The sequence below is a fragment of the Bombus flavifrons genome, chromosome 15 (genome assembly GCF_040668555.2).
Source record: "Bombus flavifrons isolate JBK064 chromosome 15, iyBomFlav1_principal, whole genome shotgun sequence".
NCBI lineage: Eukaryota > Metazoa > Arthropoda > Insecta > Hymenoptera > Apidae > Bombus > Bombus flavifrons.
In genome coordinates, this window is record NC_138456.1 from 10,520,375 (window position 1) to 10,536,201 (window position 15,827).

General features: G+C 29.4%; 4 protein-coding genes across 8 annotated transcripts; 2 read left to right on the forward strand and 2 right to left on the reverse strand.

Moving 5' to 3' along the window:
* Window positions 1-74: 74 nt before the first annotated feature.
* pds5 (cohesin associated factor B pds5) lies at window positions 75-7,202 on the reverse strand. 4 transcript variants are annotated; one of them, XM_069129013.1, is made up of 17 exons: window positions 6,916-7,202; window positions 6,041-6,192; window positions 5,750-5,944; window positions 5,446-5,636; window positions 5,154-5,361; window positions 4,546-5,052; window positions 4,173-4,471; window positions 3,744-4,086; window positions 3,569-3,673; window positions 3,055-3,474; window positions 2,610-2,972; window positions 2,258-2,489; window positions 1,892-2,139; window positions 1,525-1,821; window positions 1,299-1,334; window positions 1,127-1,177; window positions 75-1,068 (listed from the first exon to the last, which is right to left on the reverse strand). In XM_069129013.1, the coding sequence occupies exons 2-17, from the start codon at window positions 6,119-6,121 to the stop codon at window positions 1,012-1,014; spliced, it is 3,633 nt and encodes a 1,210-aa protein (XP_068985114.1). In that variant the 5' UTR covers window positions 6,122-6,192; window positions 6,916-7,202; the 3' UTR covers window positions 75-1,011. The 4 variants fall into 4 exon arrangements, with proteins under 4 accessions (XP_068985114.1, XP_068985113.1, XP_068985115.1 ...); XM_069129012.1 differs by having other exon boundaries at window positions 2,243-2,489; XM_069129014.1 differs by lacking the exon at window positions 1,299-1,334 and having other exon boundaries at window positions 2,243-2,489.
* Window positions 7,203-7,720: 518 nt separating this feature from the next.
* On the forward strand, window positions 7,721-8,552 carry RpS20 (ribosomal protein S20). The gene is made up of 3 exons (XM_069128277.1): window positions 7,721-7,867; window positions 8,050-8,155; window positions 8,245-8,552. Exons 1-3 carry the CDS (start codon window positions 7,865-7,867, stop codon window positions 8,499-8,501), a joined length of 366 nt encoding a protein of 121 aa, XP_068984378.1. The 5' UTR covers window positions 7,721-7,864; the 3' UTR covers window positions 8,502-8,552.
* Window positions 8,553-8,703: 151 nt separating this feature from the next.
* On the reverse strand, window positions 8,704-10,635 carry eIF2alpha (eukaryotic translation initiation factor 2 subunit alpha). Of its 2 annotated transcripts, none has more exons than XM_069128275.1 (6): window positions 10,483-10,635; window positions 10,003-10,248; window positions 9,683-9,914; window positions 9,369-9,601; window positions 9,179-9,294; window positions 8,704-9,099 (listed from the first exon to the last, which is right to left on the reverse strand). In XM_069128275.1, the coding sequence occupies exons 2-6, from the start codon at window positions 10,238-10,240 to the stop codon at window positions 8,914-8,916; spliced, it is 1,005 nt and encodes a 334-aa protein (XP_068984376.1). In that variant the 5' UTR covers window positions 10,241-10,248; window positions 10,483-10,635; the 3' UTR covers window positions 8,704-8,913. The 2 variants fall into 2 exon arrangements, with proteins under 2 accessions (XP_068984376.1, XP_068984375.1); XM_069128274.1 differs by having other exon boundaries at window positions 10,449-10,632.
* Window positions 10,636-10,871: 236 nt separating this feature from the next.
* Usp20-33 (Ubiquitin specific protease 20/33) lies at window positions 10,872-15,260 on the forward strand. The gene is made up of 4 exons (XM_069128273.1): window positions 10,872-11,553; window positions 11,683-13,440; window positions 13,519-13,790; window positions 13,868-15,260. Exons 1-4 carry the CDS (start codon window positions 11,135-11,137, stop codon window positions 14,167-14,169), a joined length of 2,751 nt encoding a protein of 916 aa, XP_068984374.1. The 5' UTR covers window positions 10,872-11,134; the 3' UTR covers window positions 14,170-15,260.
* Window positions 15,261-15,827: the final 567 nt, after the last annotated feature.

A 15,827-nucleotide genomic window follows, 5' to 3' on the forward strand; every position in this document is an offset into this window, starting at 1 on the left:
AAATCTCATTTACATTAATTGTTGGGTTAAAATATAAACAGATAATTTTATGAGAAAATACATATTTCCTCAGGAAATGATGGTTATCAAAATTGTCATTCTTTCAATAAAATAATTATAGCATTAAGGCAATAATCTTAATTATGATATAATATAATAATAATGATAATCAGATTAATAGAATCAAACAACTTTGGATCACAAAGCCAATTGACACACACCCTTTTGTTTAATACATGATGTTCACAGAAATCCAACAACGTTATGTTGTTCTCTTCTGCGTGTAAAGATTTAATGAAATGTATTATTTCGATGTATTTCATGTAATAAATGTGGTTTTCGATTACTTTTTTCTGAAAACTACAATTAAGTTTGATGATATCATGTAAGGATTTTACTATTTGGAATAGTTTGTTACAAAAATTTTGTATACAATCTCATTAATCTATGAAGAAAAATGCACATGAAATAGTATATATAAACATTTGTATTCGTCAATGCAAAAGTGAACAATACAACAATTGTCAGATGTTTCACAAGAAAGAAAGGGAAATATTTTCGAAGACTTATGTAAAAAAGATGGTGGTTAAACAGTTATTAATTATACAAAGGATTGTATTTTTTATAAATGAATGTGCCATTGCTTTTTTTAACGTGTAGAGAAATTAGAACCAAACCAAGTTCATGTCTTTTTTTTTTTTTACAATTGAAAGAAAAATATTTTCCATATGATCAGTTAGTAAATTTTTAATTTCCTTATGAATGCGATGCAACTTCATGAAGTTTCTTGACTTGTAAGCTTATATGTATCAATTATTTGACGTTAATGTATCATTATCTTAACATCTTACTGTCTAGACATACGCGAACGACAGGTTTATTAATTGTTGTACATAATCAAAATATTCTGTTTTCTAATTTGTAAAGTATTTTTAGATTCTTTAATTCTTATGATGATCACGGTCTTTCCCCTATTCCTAACATCCCTTTGAATACAGTTCATTCACTTAATTATTTATTTACTTTGTCTGATTCTCTTAATGCCCTCTTTGCTGGTGGTTCTTCAATCTGAAAAATCATATCTTTACTATATATCAAATTACAATCATAAATATGTTTTTCTTACTTCTTCCTCTAAACCAGGTAATTGAATTCTAGTTTCCGATGCTTCCGCTGGCTGTAAGTAAATATAATATATTAAATATAATACATATACTTTATATTTATGAAATATGAAGTATAATATACTACAAAAGAGAAATAGATGTTGAATTTCAATGTATTATAAATAATTTTACCTGCGCATCAATACATTCCACTTCTCCAATTTGCAGCTTGAAATTACATATACTCATAGACTTTTTAAGACTATTATTTAGATATATATATCGTTCATATAAAAATTACAAACGAACATTCTAAAGAAAGGTCCCGATGTCCTTTCATCTCCGACATATATATAAGAATCTACTCTAAATCATACTTTGTCTAAAATTATCCTATACATTATTTTAGTTGTCTTACCCTTGCATCAGTTTCGTTCGGCCCAATGCCCACTTCCTTCTGTTGTTTGGACTTAGCCCTACGTTGTGGTCTTTCACTGACAGAATGTGTATTATGAAGAGAACCCTTTCCTTTAGGACTCGACATGTTTATCTGCATTTCAGCAGGTAAGTAATTCCTAGTGTTAGTCAACAATTCATCCGCTCGTTTGAAGTACATGGTGGGAATTCGTGTTTCACTTGGAAATTCTTTCATATCGAAATTTGTCGTTTTTGTATATATCACATTCATAGCCAAATCGCAAACAGCCCACAATTTCTGCAAGTACATAGTAAATATAAGCTTTTTATACCTGATTCATAAATAATAAATAATTTGTTATAATTACATAATTCATGTTATTATCCTCAGGTTTTAAAGCATCCTTATGACTCTTCATTCGTTCTATGAGATTTTTATAAAAACCATAACAATAATATTCATTTTTCGTTATAAGGGGTTCTAATATAAACCACAAACATTGTTGTATCACTTTCAACTGATTAACCATCAAATGACTTGTAAATTCAGGATCATGTGCAAGAATAGGGACTGCAAATACTAGCATATAATCAGGAAGAATGTGAGGCAGTTGACCTGTAATAACAATTGAATAAAATATTTTATATTTATCTTTTTCTAATAATACGTGTTTAATAATAAAAGAATAATATTAAACAATATTTCGATAATGCCTTACTATTTAGTTTCTTACCCATGGCCCGTTCCACTGTACCCAATGACAATGTCTTAACATAATCTCTCCTTTTATTTATATCAGTTTGCATATAAGTTTTTAAAACACATTTTAATCTTTTGTCCTGCTCTTTGCCAGCTAGTGCATAATAACCCATAAAGTCTAGTGGCAAACACTTATTTGGAATTCCTCTTCCAAGTCCTTTATGTAATTTGCTACCAAAAGCTTCCCTCACTTGTGGAACTTCATCCTATGAAAAAAATACATTTTCACAATATTTTTAATCAAGTTTTTTTCTCTATTTACATACAAATATGCAAAATTTATTTTTAAAAAATAAATCAATAAATCATAGTTTGGAGAAACGTACCACCATGAGCTGAGATAAATTATAGAATTGTTCTGCTGTAAATTGATCACCAACACCTTTTTGTTCGCAAATCTTCAGCATTGAACAACCAGCTTGTAAGCGCAACCAACTCATTTCTGCTTTACTTAAACGACCCTGCTGCAAAAGATCTCCTTTGTTTACTACAAATGCATTCAGCATTCTAAACGTTTTTTGTGCAGAGAGCACATCAGTCTTCAATCCTAGTAACCAGCGTGCCATGCATTTCAATCCTTCTAATCTACAACGTGTTTCTTCAGGTAATTGATCTTCCCTGCACCAGTCTCCCTCAATGGTATCAGCAGTTTGTTCACTACTTTCTTTCACTAATAACTCCTTGACTATCTATAAATTCAGCACACTTAATCTGAACTAAATCACATTATCATAATTTTGAAATAATAATATAATATTTAGCAGAACTTACCTTCCTAGACACCATATTTTTTATTTGTACTTGATACTTTTCTGGTAAATTATAAGCTATGTGACCTAATGTAACTATAGATGTTCGATAATATTCTGAAGTTGGTGTAAGACTATTTTTAATTCTTTCAATGATTTCAGGGAAAATAGTATCATGAATATTGGTCATATTAACAAATAAACACCTAACAGCTTGTTTTGCTTGTTTTGGTGTTCCTGTTTCTGCGAAATTTTTACATATTGGAACCATAAGGTTCATAATATCCGGTGCAACATCACATAAAGGTTTATATTTCCCTAAAAATGTGAAAATCGAAAGAACCAACGGTGCTACCATTTCATCTTCCAATTCCAAAAGATGAACAAGTTGCATCAAAATATCATTATGAAGAAAATGTGGACCAAATACAAATGAAAGCATCTAGAAGAAAAACATTTTATATACATATAAAAATGAATTAGTAACATAAAAAGCGAAGATCATATGTCTTTGTGCAATAAAATTATAGACTTACCACAAGTAACCTTAAACCCTTTTCACCTGCATTGTTCGGATTAAGTCCAACTTCTTCTATTACATTGCCACCTTTTAAACAATCTAATACATATCCAATTAAGACCTGTTAAAACATAATTGATATAAAGATATGAATATAGACATGCAAAAATATAGCCACATGCATTACTTACCCTAATTGCTTCTTCATCAATCATTACAGAACTGACTCTTTCCAATAGCATTTTTATTGTGTTGTAATACAAATTCGTCATGACAGGTTGACCCAATTTTTTAAGAACCATACTTATTGTATCTGCACACTCTTTACAAGAAACGTTTGGTTGAACTATTGTTTCCATTCCTTGTAATAAAGCCGAATCTTTTCTCATGTGAGCACTGAACTTCTGTATAAATTCTTGAACTTTCATAGGATCTGGTAGAAAGCGAGATATCTGATGAATCTTAGCTACAAGTTCAACCATGGCGTCTGGCTTTTTTACAATTTCTAACCATTCAACCACTGCTCTTCGTACACTGAAATATAAAATTTTATATAAAAGTACAAAATGAATATATATAAGATAATAATAAAAAAAAAATTTAAGAAAGAGTGTACTTACGCAAGCTGATGCTTTTGTAATTCTACAAATGCTTTAGATGCATGATCATCAATTGTACCTAATAAATGATACAACTTTTTCATTCTTTCACCAGCTGGTAGTTGGTAAGGTACTAAACAAGTGTTTAGTAATCTTTCTACTAGTAATCTGTCTTCCATTCCTGCCATATAATAACCATGTAATATTTTATCTTTTATCCATGTAACAGCCTTTTTCGTAGCTTGCGGTACATCCGCATCATTCAAATGTTTTTTATATATCATTGCTAATCCTGCCATTGCTTCTTTCCTGATTTTAAACTGAAAATTGAAACAAATATTAATATTTTTTTCATACTCACAGTTTACATATTTTCATGTAAAAAATAACATACCTTTTTATCTAATGTTCTTTCTTTAACAAATTCTAACAAATCTTCACTGTCTGATACCACTTCGAAATCCCTTCTAGCAGTGGTTACTATAGCCATCACAACTTCATATCGTACACTTTCATCTGCATCATGTTGTCTTAACTTTAACGTATCAGTAATATCCTTTCTCAGTTCAGGATGGTTTAATAAAAAATGCATTGAATACTGCACACATTTGATACGAATTGATACACTGATGTCATTAAATCTTCCTAAAAATGCACGCCACAATTGTGTGTGTTGCACAGCTAACTGAGATCCTTTCTCAGAAAACATTCTTGCTAATAATGCTACAGCACCCAATCTTTCAGATTCAGAGGAAGATTTTAGTTTACATTCTAATTGTGGTAGGACGGACAGCAAGACGCTTGGACATATGTGATTTAACTCATAAATTAAATCATACACTTTCTTGCAAATTTGTAAGCTCTTCTCCTCTTTGCCCAAGATCAGTACATGGTTAAAGAACTATGAATTTTAAAATATAAAAAGGTTTGGTATTATTAACTTTTATCTTCTTGTGTTATAGATTTACAAACAAAAAAAAGTGTTTCTTTTATTCTACTCACTGCTTGAATGTATGGTTCTAATGTATCACTGCATTTGATCACCAACTCCTTTGCAAGTAAATATGCATTCTTCTTTTGTGTTTTGTTTGGTTCTACAATGTTCATAAGTATGATGTCTAGTAGTTCATTGCTAACAATGTCAGATTCTGTAATAAGTGGACATAATACATCTAACATAAAGCTTTTGACTTTCCCAGAATGTTCATCGCTGAAATCATTAGAATTACAAGCAATTAATTAACTATTCATTTATATATTGTATTTATGTACTGTATAATCATGTTAAACATACTTTACTATCCTAAACATAAGAGAAAAAAGTGCGCAAAAGATTTCTTGGCAGTCCTCTAATTCAAAACACATATTAAATGATTTCACATATGCTAAATTTTCCAGAAGATAAAAATATCTTTTAAAAGCGGGATCTTTTGGATCTTTCAGTCCAGCTAATTGTTTAATCAGAAACAAGAATATTGTTTTAACCTATAACAGATAAGGGTATTAATTTATTATTAAATCCTTAAATTTCCAAAAAGAATTAGAAACATTTATATAAAATATTCTACGAAACGTTATAATTAATTAACTTATATTACCTGCTCTGCATCTTTATATGGAGCTTCTGGAGCATAAACCCTCAAAACATCAGCAATACAACATGCAATCAAAAGTTGTACATCTTTACTCTGATGCATTAAAAAATGTTCTTCTGCCAAATGTAATGCAAGTGGTATATATTGTTGATACATTCCTTCATCTTGACCCATTGCTTGTAATGTATGAGCTAATGTCTATTTGATAAATTTTGATATCAGTTATCTTTAATTGTTTTATCTACTGTCTCTTTTATATTTTATATAAAATATAAATCATTTTATCAGATATACCTTTAATCTTCTAATAAGTTCATCTGGACCCAGATCTTCTGTGACAGATCTGCACCCTTGCGGGTAAACTATTTCCGACATGTTTACTAAATGATTTAACCAAATATGAGAAACTTTATATCCTTAAAATAATCTAGAACACCGTCCAAATTCTGAAATATTATATGTCTCATTAGTTATTGTTCTGCCTTAAAATGTTATTTTTAATGATTTAAGTAATAAAGTCATTTTATTAAAATAAAACAATGTTTGTTACAACTATATAATGCAACTCTACCAACTTCACATATATTTTGATATTTTATAATATAATTTATAATTCAATGTACATAATGATATATTGTAATAATTTACAATATAATAGTGATTTTTGTATAATGCTTAATCAATTATATAACTGAATAAGAAAATATAAAGTGTATAGTGTTAAAATGATAAAAATAAACATAAAATCAACAAATTAAAAAAGATTAAATGAGTTAAAAATAAAAATAAACATGAATATTTATGTTATTATCAAACTAGTAGCTTTTATCCTCATATGCCATTATAGTTTTGATATCAACACAAATAGTAAGTAGAAGCTTCTACATACGTACAACAAATACAAATCATATAGCAAAAGTATGACTTAAATAAATTAATAAAAAGATAATATAACATGCTAATATATGTTTACTTGTATAAAATATAATACTAGTACTTTAAAACAAATTATAATAGAGCATCATAGGTTATGTCTATGATTTGTGCATAAATATAAGAAAACAATGTAAACAGTAATACTATTTAGCACACTTATAAAGCTAAAGAATTTCAAAATACATTGTTATACATAAGATGTTGGATATTACATCCATTAGAGAATGTATTACCTCAAGATATGCATAGGCACCACAAGGCCTGTGACACTCAAAATATCAATAAAGCAAATATATGTGATGGATACACGGCACTATTTTAGTTTTTGGAGTTCATACACTTTCACGTTGTAATTATTACTAAGTGCGAATATATCGCGTTCGACGTAACTTCCTGAATTTTTTGTAAATATCTGGCATGGTAAAACGATCAAAATGTCAGCAAAAGTGTAGCGAAATCGTTTTCGTAAACGGTTAAGCGTGTCAAAGGACGCGACAGCGCATTCGATCACTTGAAGTCATCCACATTTAACTTTATTGGAGAATACTTCAGATTCAAGTAGTTAAACAACACTAACATAAAAGTACTGAAGGGAATGTAACAGTAATGCTATTGGTTAGAATATACGAAAAAACATACTGCACCAATAGTGTAATGTTCTGTTATGTACATCTGGACGAAGTTAGTCATAAAGAATTCTAATGAAAACAACATTTAAGCATATGCAATTAGCGGTAGAATTTAGAACAAATGATATGTACAGCTAAAAGTTTGTAATTAACCAGATAATACATATCATAAAAATAAAAATACAGATTAAATTTTTTAAACATATAATGTATTAATAATTTAATTGTATAAATGATTGTAATCTGGTGACGAATAAGATTAATTTTTGGAATTAATTATGGAAATTGTCTTTGATTTTGTAAATATAAATTAATATAAAATTTATTAGTATGTAATATTATTCATATATAAAGTGAATTTCATAAAAAAAATATATTTACTAATGCATTTTCACTAGAAATTATTAGAATATTTGAATCATACCTAACCGGAAATCATGGTGTTTCCTATCTCTTTCAGTTTAGCACATGCAACGTGTGCCTGCATTGGTTCAGCGCTGATCAGTTTGTTTAAAAAGAAATTGATCATCTCGACCAGGAAAGCAATTAAACAATGGTGTGTGATTATGTTGTTAATTTTCACCGGAAATAAGATTTTCAATTAAATTAGTTTAACGAATTATAAGTCCTTTTATATAAGTTCCATTTGTTAGGTTAATTGTATGTCCAAACACGCGGTTTACAGCTGTATGTTTTCATTTAATAATATTAATTGTGGTTTATTCGATAATATTTTAGGCAAGTACAAAAGTTGACAACCCTGAAAAACCAGGACAAGAAGTAACTCCTATTCACAGAATTAGGATTACACTAACTTCACGAAATGTACGCTCTCTCGAAAAAGGTAAATTGTATTTTGTATATGTTATCTTTATACAATATTATTTTATATTATTATTGCATACATTTTCTTAATTGTACATGTTGTTTTAGTTTGCTCGGAATTGATAAATGGAGCAAACAAACAAAAACTTAAGGTGAAGGGTCCAGTTCGTATGCCCACGAAAATCTTAAGGATAACCACACGTAAAACACCGTGTGGTGAAGGATCAAAAACGTGGGATCGTTTCCAGATGCGCATTCACAAGAGAGTTATTGACTTGTATTCACCATCAGAAATTGTAAAGCAAATTACAAGCATTTCCATTGAACCTGGTGTTGAAGTGGAAGTCACGATTGCAAATGAATAAGCAATTTAAATAAAACTGTATAAAGTTTTAATAAAAGTGTAAAAATACAAATATCTGTGTAAAATTTGTATTCTAATAAGATCAAATACATAAGTATTTTGCAATTAACATATATCATAAACATGTAAAAGATTAAAGGATTAGAATTTCAATTTATTAAGTAAAAAATTGAAAATATATTGCCAATATGAAAAAAGGATAATTTTTCTATTAGTAATTTAGACATTATTGATCTGTTTATTTCATGAAGTTCATAAAAAATTATTTATAAATTATAATACATTGATTTTTGTGTACATATTTGAAATATTCTGCATAATGTCCAACAAGGCAGTACTTATAAAAGTACAATCGTAATTTAGAAACAACTGTTAGTTAATGAAACGTGATAATTTGTTAATTTATTCTATGTTTATTCTTCTTCTTGAGAATCGTTTTCGGGTTTTTTATCTTCCTCTGCGCCTTCACCGCCACTAAATCCATCCATTCCTTCCACTTCTTCTTCATCATCATCACCAGCAACCTCAGCATTTTCAAGTTCAGCTCGTTCCATTTGTCTTGCTAATTCTGCTTCATCAGTTGCAGTAACAACTTTTGGCTATAAATTAAAAAATTATTATCATATACATAAAAGGTTCGAATATATATAAGTTTCTAATAATAATGACAAAACATACAGCCATTTGAACATTAAATACACCTCCCAATGATGTTATTTTATTTTGTATAGCGTCAATGGCATCATTTAATGCCTTTAAACCATCTTGTTTTTCTGGTGTAGATGTTGTTATAACTAAAATGAAATTAAATTTTTAAGTTTTTATCCATAGATGAAGATTATGCAAAAACATAAAAGTAGAGACATACCATACAGTGGTGGTGCAATTAAGTTAATTTTAATTGGAAGTTCATCAGTGGAAAGAGCTAAACCAGCTTTTAAAGCAGCTTTCACTGCATCAATTCCTTCATAACCATAACAAGCTACTTCTACGTCTGCTCTAATTTTTACTGCTTGAGAAGTTAATTTTCGTTTAATATTATTTAATAATACTTCTTTTGTATGTTCATCAAGTCCACACTCTGCTAAAATAGATGGATCCCTAAAGTGACAATGTTTTAACAATCATTACTATACAAAACTAACAATATTTCATTTCACATATTTTATTCTTTGTACTCACAAAACTGATTGCTTAAAAAAATCATATGCCGAAGCTTTTTGTTTCTTATATTTTTCTTCAAAATGCCATGCAGTTTTTTGATATAATTCCTCTAGCTGATCATCACTATCATAATGTAATAATTCTGCAACATGTCTTAATATTGAGTTTACGGCCTTTGCTTTTGCATATCTCTCTGTGCATTTTTCTACATCTTCAGCTGATACACGACGTTTACTAAGATCAATATAACCTATATTGAATCATTTAATGAACTATTAGATGAAATGATTAAAATAATTTTAGGATTATTTCATGCATAAAGCTTTTATATACTTTACCTTTCTCTTTGTCAACCCTAATAACAACAACTGGTTCAGTTTTTCCTACTCTAATAAGTTTATTAATAGATCTAATACGTCTTCTAGACAATTCAGAAAGGAGGATCATACCCTCAATATTATTATATTCTAATAAATGTACATATGCTCCCATTTCAGCTATGCTACGTACATTCACCATGACTACATCTTCCACTTCAGGATACTTTTCTTTATAAAATCGACACGACAACACCATTTTTCCTACTATAAAAGGAAAAATAATACGATTTGTTTTAATCGAAATAAAAACGAAATTCATTTTTTTTCAGTGATAAATATCTCTCTTTGCGTCAAAGAACATTTAAGTCTATCAAATATTTTAGTAAATAAAAAACAGAAGGTTAGCATATAGGTTAATTTCAAGAATTTTACGAAATGTGTGATAATATCCTTTTTATAGTTACCAGTATGAATATATTTGCACAAAAAATAACCAACCGTTTATCTATACTATCGAAATATGTTTAAAATGTTAAAAGCTTATTGATGTGTATTAATAATCCATGTGCACTTTGCTCTTGATTTTCGGTTAGGTTATTAAGAGAAATACACAGCGGTAGCCAACTTGAGGTTTGTTCACTGACAACATTTTGTCTAACAACGCGACATCTATCGCAATGGATTTAGATAAGTATTGTGATTAATATCACTATACATATAAATTATAAATTTTGGGGGCATAAATACATATTAAAAATAAAAAATTATAATGTAGAATGTTAATATAGAATGTTAATTATTCAACATAAATTTAATATGAATCACGAAAACATGACAATGTGTTTATTCTAAATGGTTTCAATTCGATTATCGATTGTAACATGCACACCAACCTGTATTCTTTCTGTTACATTGGCTATCCGATTATAATACCTAATTTTCTCAACACAACTATCTCCAATGACAATCGTTTTCGTGGATAATGTTCGATTACCAAGAACGACATGACCCAGTCAGGTTAGAAAATGATTATAATATTATTCGAGTCGCGTGTAAACCAAATTTTAGACGAATGTGAAAAACTAAAGTGTACACGCGATTTCGCGTCCTACGATCAATAATAATCGACAGGACGAATATCAAAATCCAAATGCCTCTGATTTCGAGGAATTGTCCTCATATCGCCAATCGTGGTGATCTCGCGTTTATTGAGATTGTTGTATCGCAAAAGGAAAAGTTTAAAAAATGTAGTGAATGTGATACGGATGGACCTAACTTATGGTTGTGCTTATTCCCTGATTGTCGTTGGGTCGGGTGTCCAGAAACACATTTGGATCATAGCATTGTACACAACCAAAAATTTCCTAATCATTGTGCTCATATGAATCTTTCCACAAATCGTATATGGTGTTACTCTTGTAAAAGAGAAGTTATAACTAGGCATGTACCATCACCACCAGTGTCACCTACTCAAGTAGATATAAAATCACAAAGTAACAAGTTTGCTGGTGATGCACCTATTAATATAGATTGTAAAACAGATGATCTTAATCGACTTATATTGGATAAGTAAGTATTTTATTTATTCTTCTTATATAATTCTCATTTATACTATATTCTTAAAAAAATAAATACTGAAAGTTTTTGAGGCATACGTATTTACCAAATAAATGTATTTTCTTTTTTTATAAACAATAGGTTTTATGGTGAGCTTATAAATAGAGTGAATTATGAGAAAGATGGATTATTTAATGAAAAATCTGGTGATTCACCAGATAGTACAGACTCGGATGAAAGCAAAGACTTTTCTGGAAAACCAAGAGGTCTTGTTGGTCTTCAAAACATCGGTAATACATGTTACATGAATGCAGCACTTCAAGCTTTATCAAATGTACCTCCTTTGACACAGTTCTTTTTGGATTGTGGTCATATGGTTAGCTATATGTCCAAAGATAGAAAACCTGGTTTAAGCTTAAGCTATTTAAACCTTATTCGAGATATGTGGAATAAGAAAACCAGAGGATATGTTGTACCACATGGAATATTATCTGGTATTCGAACAGTCCATCCAATGTTTAGAGGATATCATCAACATGATACTCAAGAATTTTTGAGATGTTTTATGGATCAGTTACATGAAGAATTAAAAGAACATATTGAAGATGATCGCGATAATGTGTTGAGATTAAAGGGACTAGGAGAACAGTCTTCAGATGAAGATGAAACTGAAATTGACGGCAATGGTTCTAGCCAATCAGATGCCGAATATGAAACTTGTGATTCTGGAGTAAGTGAACAAAGTTCTCTTAGTGATGAAGGTGAACGTGGTACAAAAAGAAGATATTCTAGAGTATCTCAATCAGAAAAACTAAGAAGCAAATTCACAAATAGAAATATCAAAAAGTCAACTGTAGAAAGTCAACCATTTTCTCAACAACAAAGATCAACACAAAATTCACCTGTGAAATACAGGACTAAGAAACAAATGAAAACACGAAGTATCATTAGTGATATATTTGATGGAAAACTTTTAAGTAGCGTACAATGTTTAACTTGTGATAGAATTTCAACAAGAGTAGAAACTTTTCAAGATTTGTCATTACCCATTCCAAGTAGAGATCATATTGATATGTTACATCAAGGACCTTTAACTCCGCAGAAGGCAGGACCATGTTCAGATGTTGTGTATGTAACTAATCAGTCTGGTTGGCTATCATGGTTCTTACAATGGATGCGTTCTTGGTTTTGGGGGCCAGTTGTTAGTCTTCATGACTGTCTTTCTGCATTTTTTAGTGCAGATGAACTTAAAGGAGATAATATGTACAGTTGTGAAAAGTGTAACAAACTGCGAAATGGAATTAAATTTTCAAAAGTTTTAGAACTACCTGAGATACTATGTGTCCATCTAAAAAGGTTTCGTCATGAATTAATGTTTAGTTCAAAAATAGCAAATTATGTTTCATTTCCATTAGAAGGATTAGATATGCGACCATATTTGCATAAAGAGTGTGTATCCAAAGTAACCATGTATGATTTAATATCAGTTATTTGTCATCATGGTACAGCTGGTGGTGGTCATTATACTTGTTATGCATTAAATCCTATTGTGAATAAATGGTTTGAATTTGATGATCAATGTGTCACAGAAGTCTCACCAGAAACTGTAAAGCATTGTGAGGCTTATGTGTTATTTTATAAAAAGTGGTCACCAGAAATGTTGCAGTTACGCGACAAAACAATGGAATTGATGGAAATTTCTTCCAGAGAACTGTCTGATCTGAACTTTTTTGTATCACGGCAATGGATAAATCGTTTTAATACATTTTCAGAACCAGGACCTATAGATAATTCTGATTTTCTTTGTCCACATGGTGGTGTTAACCCTGTTAGAGCACAATTTGTAGATAAACTTAGCATGCCTATTCCACAAGCAGTTTGGGAATATTTATATAATACGTAAGTATTACATAAATTATGTTTCAAAATTATTCCTTTAATTTAGAACTTAAATTATTGACTAAAATAATGTTTCAGATTTGGAGGGGGTCCAGCGTGTACACATTTATATGAATGTCCAAGTTGTGAAGAGAAATATGAATCATTACAAAAAAGGAGACAGTATGAAATGGAAGTATTTCAACAGCTAAACCATAACACTGACAATCCTACTGCCATATATGGATTGGCTATGGCTTGGTTACGTCAATGGCAAAGTTTTGTACGGGGTAAAGAGACTCAACCACCAGGACCAATTGATAACAATTCTATTATAATAAATAAGAATGGTCAGAATATCCTCAAAGTTGGTAAGTTTCAAATTATAGTATGTTAAAGTCTTTATAATAAGTTTATATGTGTATCTTAATATAAAACTTATATATAGGTTCAGATTATGGACAAATACCAGAAGAACTCTGGCAATTCTTCTTAACTACATATGGTGGAGGACCAGAATTAATGTTGCATTCATGTCAAAGACCAGTTTCTGCTCAGTCTAATATATCATTACATTCCACTTCAAATTCAAATCTAGATCAGAATTTTAAATCCAGTCGTACAGAAGTTAAATCTAATAAACTCTGTATGACTAGGAGTTCTGAAACAATTTCACAACCAGATAGTGCTATTGAAAGTTTAACTTCGGATAGTGACTCACAAAAGACACAAAGGGATGTTAATGAGTAAATTAATTACTTCAACATACAAAATATAAATTAATACTTCCACATGGACATTAAAGTTATAATTGATATCCTCATATAAAAGAATTAATTTCTAACTGTCATATCGTATAACATAGTTATGTTATAGATTATTGTTGGATCTGTAAAACAAAAGTATCTTCGATAAAACTACTTGCTACACAGTACTTCTTATACAATATTTGAACATTGTGAAACATTATATAAAAATTTTAAGAAATGTCTGTATATCTCATGGCGTTTGCTTGTGTGTCTTTTGTTTGTCACTATGTGCAATTTAATGTAAATTTGTGGGTATTAAGTGTATTTGGTGGGCAATTAGTTAGTACAAAATTTGGTATCTACGACTGTATTATTTAAAGACAAATATTTAGCTGTATTCTTAGACTAAGCTGGTGACATATTATTAGTCCTCCAACTTTGATGTTAAATTTAACATTTTTCCTCTTTGTACATTTACTATAATATCTGTGTGTCATTCCTGCATATACAAAATACCCAAAATTACATATTTTCTGGTTTATATGCATTCATTTAAAAAATGTATACACTATATACATATAAGTGGAAGACTGAAAAATAAATCGATTTAATTTAGCAGAAATTTTTAGTTAACCCTGGTAAAATATACCAAGAGTAATATATAAAACCACAACAGAATGATAGTAACACAAGCTTCGTACTGTAGAAAATTAGTAGAAAATGTCAAACTTCTGCTGTAGTCACACATACACACACACAAACACACTCTTCTACTGCAGTTAAGTTATAAATTCATTGATATGTATATCTTTAGAGTAGAAGTTAGAAGCATTTTTTGTTGTGATCTCACGGCCTTATATTGTTACCAGAGTTATTAAATTCAATAATTAGCGGTTATTTTGTATACAATATATTATAGTGAAGTATTCATATTATATGCGTGAATCGCTTGTTTGGATGTTAATGTTATAATTTGAATTACAAAACGCAGGGACACAAATGATTGTAAAGTTAATATCAATTATCAATTATCATTACGAAAAGTAACATATCTAAGATGAATAATAAACAAGTTGATTTCTTTATTTATTAAAAATTATTGGTTTTTCCCTCTTATATTACCTTTAATATTGTATCATAGTAAATAATAAAATAACATCTTATTATATACATTTATATACAAAATAATAAAATTATTGTTATTTTCAAATGTTATCTACATTACAAAATGTTTTTTAGTAAATAATTAACAGTCTGCTTAATTAGGTTCTGTAATATTAACTTATGCATAAAAATAGCTTTCTTACGCTATGCTGTCATCTTTAATATTTATCATTATTATTAATATGTGTAACATAACTCTCTTTGGGAAAATTCGGGAGATCCATATGTCCGTTGCTCTCTCATTGTTCATCAGTACTTACAAGTATTTAAAAAATGTATAATGTGAAATATGAAAAATGATATTATATTGGATGTTGTTTTTGACAATGAATAGCTTTCACAAAAAATATTCATTATTAAAAAAATGATACTAACGGTCAAAGAAGAAATCGGCAGGTACGCAGAAAAATACAAGGAAAGGCTAATAAAATAAAAACAGATTATGGATCATTAATTGTTTACACATTTAATAAATATTTAAAAAATAAAAACAGC

What these genes read in the sequence shown, in the direction of transcription:
- RpS20 (XM_069128277.1), top strand. An exon ending in TGTACGCTCTCTCGAAAAAG is followed by an intron (nt 8,156 to 8,244) that starts GTAAATTGTATT and finishes ATGTTGTTTTAG; the next exon opens with TTTGCTCGGAATTGATAAAT.
- eIF2alpha (XM_069128275.1), bottom strand. Translation starts at nt 10,240, where the DNA reads ATGGTGTTGTCGTGTCGATTTTATAAAGAAAAGTATCCTGAAGTGGAA. An exon ending in TTTTTTAAGCAATCAGTTTT is followed by an intron (nt 9,602 to 9,682) that starts GTGAGTACAAAG and finishes TTGTCACTTTAG; the next exon opens with GGATCCATCTATTTTAGCAG. An exon ending in TATTTAATGTTCAAATGGCT is followed by an intron (nt 9,100 to 9,178) that starts GTATGTTTTGTC and finishes TTTAATTTATAG; the next exon opens with CCAAAAGTTGTTACTGCAAC.
- pds5 (XM_069129012.1), bottom strand. Translation starts at nt 6,121, where the DNA reads ATGTCGGAAATAGTTTACCCGCAAGGGTGCAGATCTGTCACAGAAGAT. An exon ending in TTACAAAAGCATCAGCTTGC is followed by an intron (nt 4,087 to 4,172) that starts GTAAGTACACTC and finishes TTTATATTTCAG; the next exon opens with TGTACGAAGAGCAGTGGTTG. An exon ending in CATGGGTAAGAAACTAAATA is followed by an intron (nt 2,140 to 2,242) that starts GTAAGGCATTAT and finishes TTGTTATTACAG; the next exon opens with GTCAACTGCCTCACATTCTT.
- Usp20-33 (XM_069128273.1), top strand. Translation starts at nt 11,135, where the DNA reads ATGCCTCTGATTTCGAGGAATTGTCCTCATATCGCCAATCGTGGTGAT. An exon ending in AATCGACTTATATTGGATAA is followed by an intron (nt 11,554 to 11,682) that starts GTAAGTATTTTA and finishes TATAAACAATAG; the next exon opens with GTTTTATGGTGAGCTTATAA. An exon ending in TCAGAATATCCTCAAAGTTG is followed by an intron (nt 13,791 to 13,867) that starts GTAAGTTTCAAA and finishes ACTTATATATAG; the next exon opens with GTTCAGATTATGGACAAATA.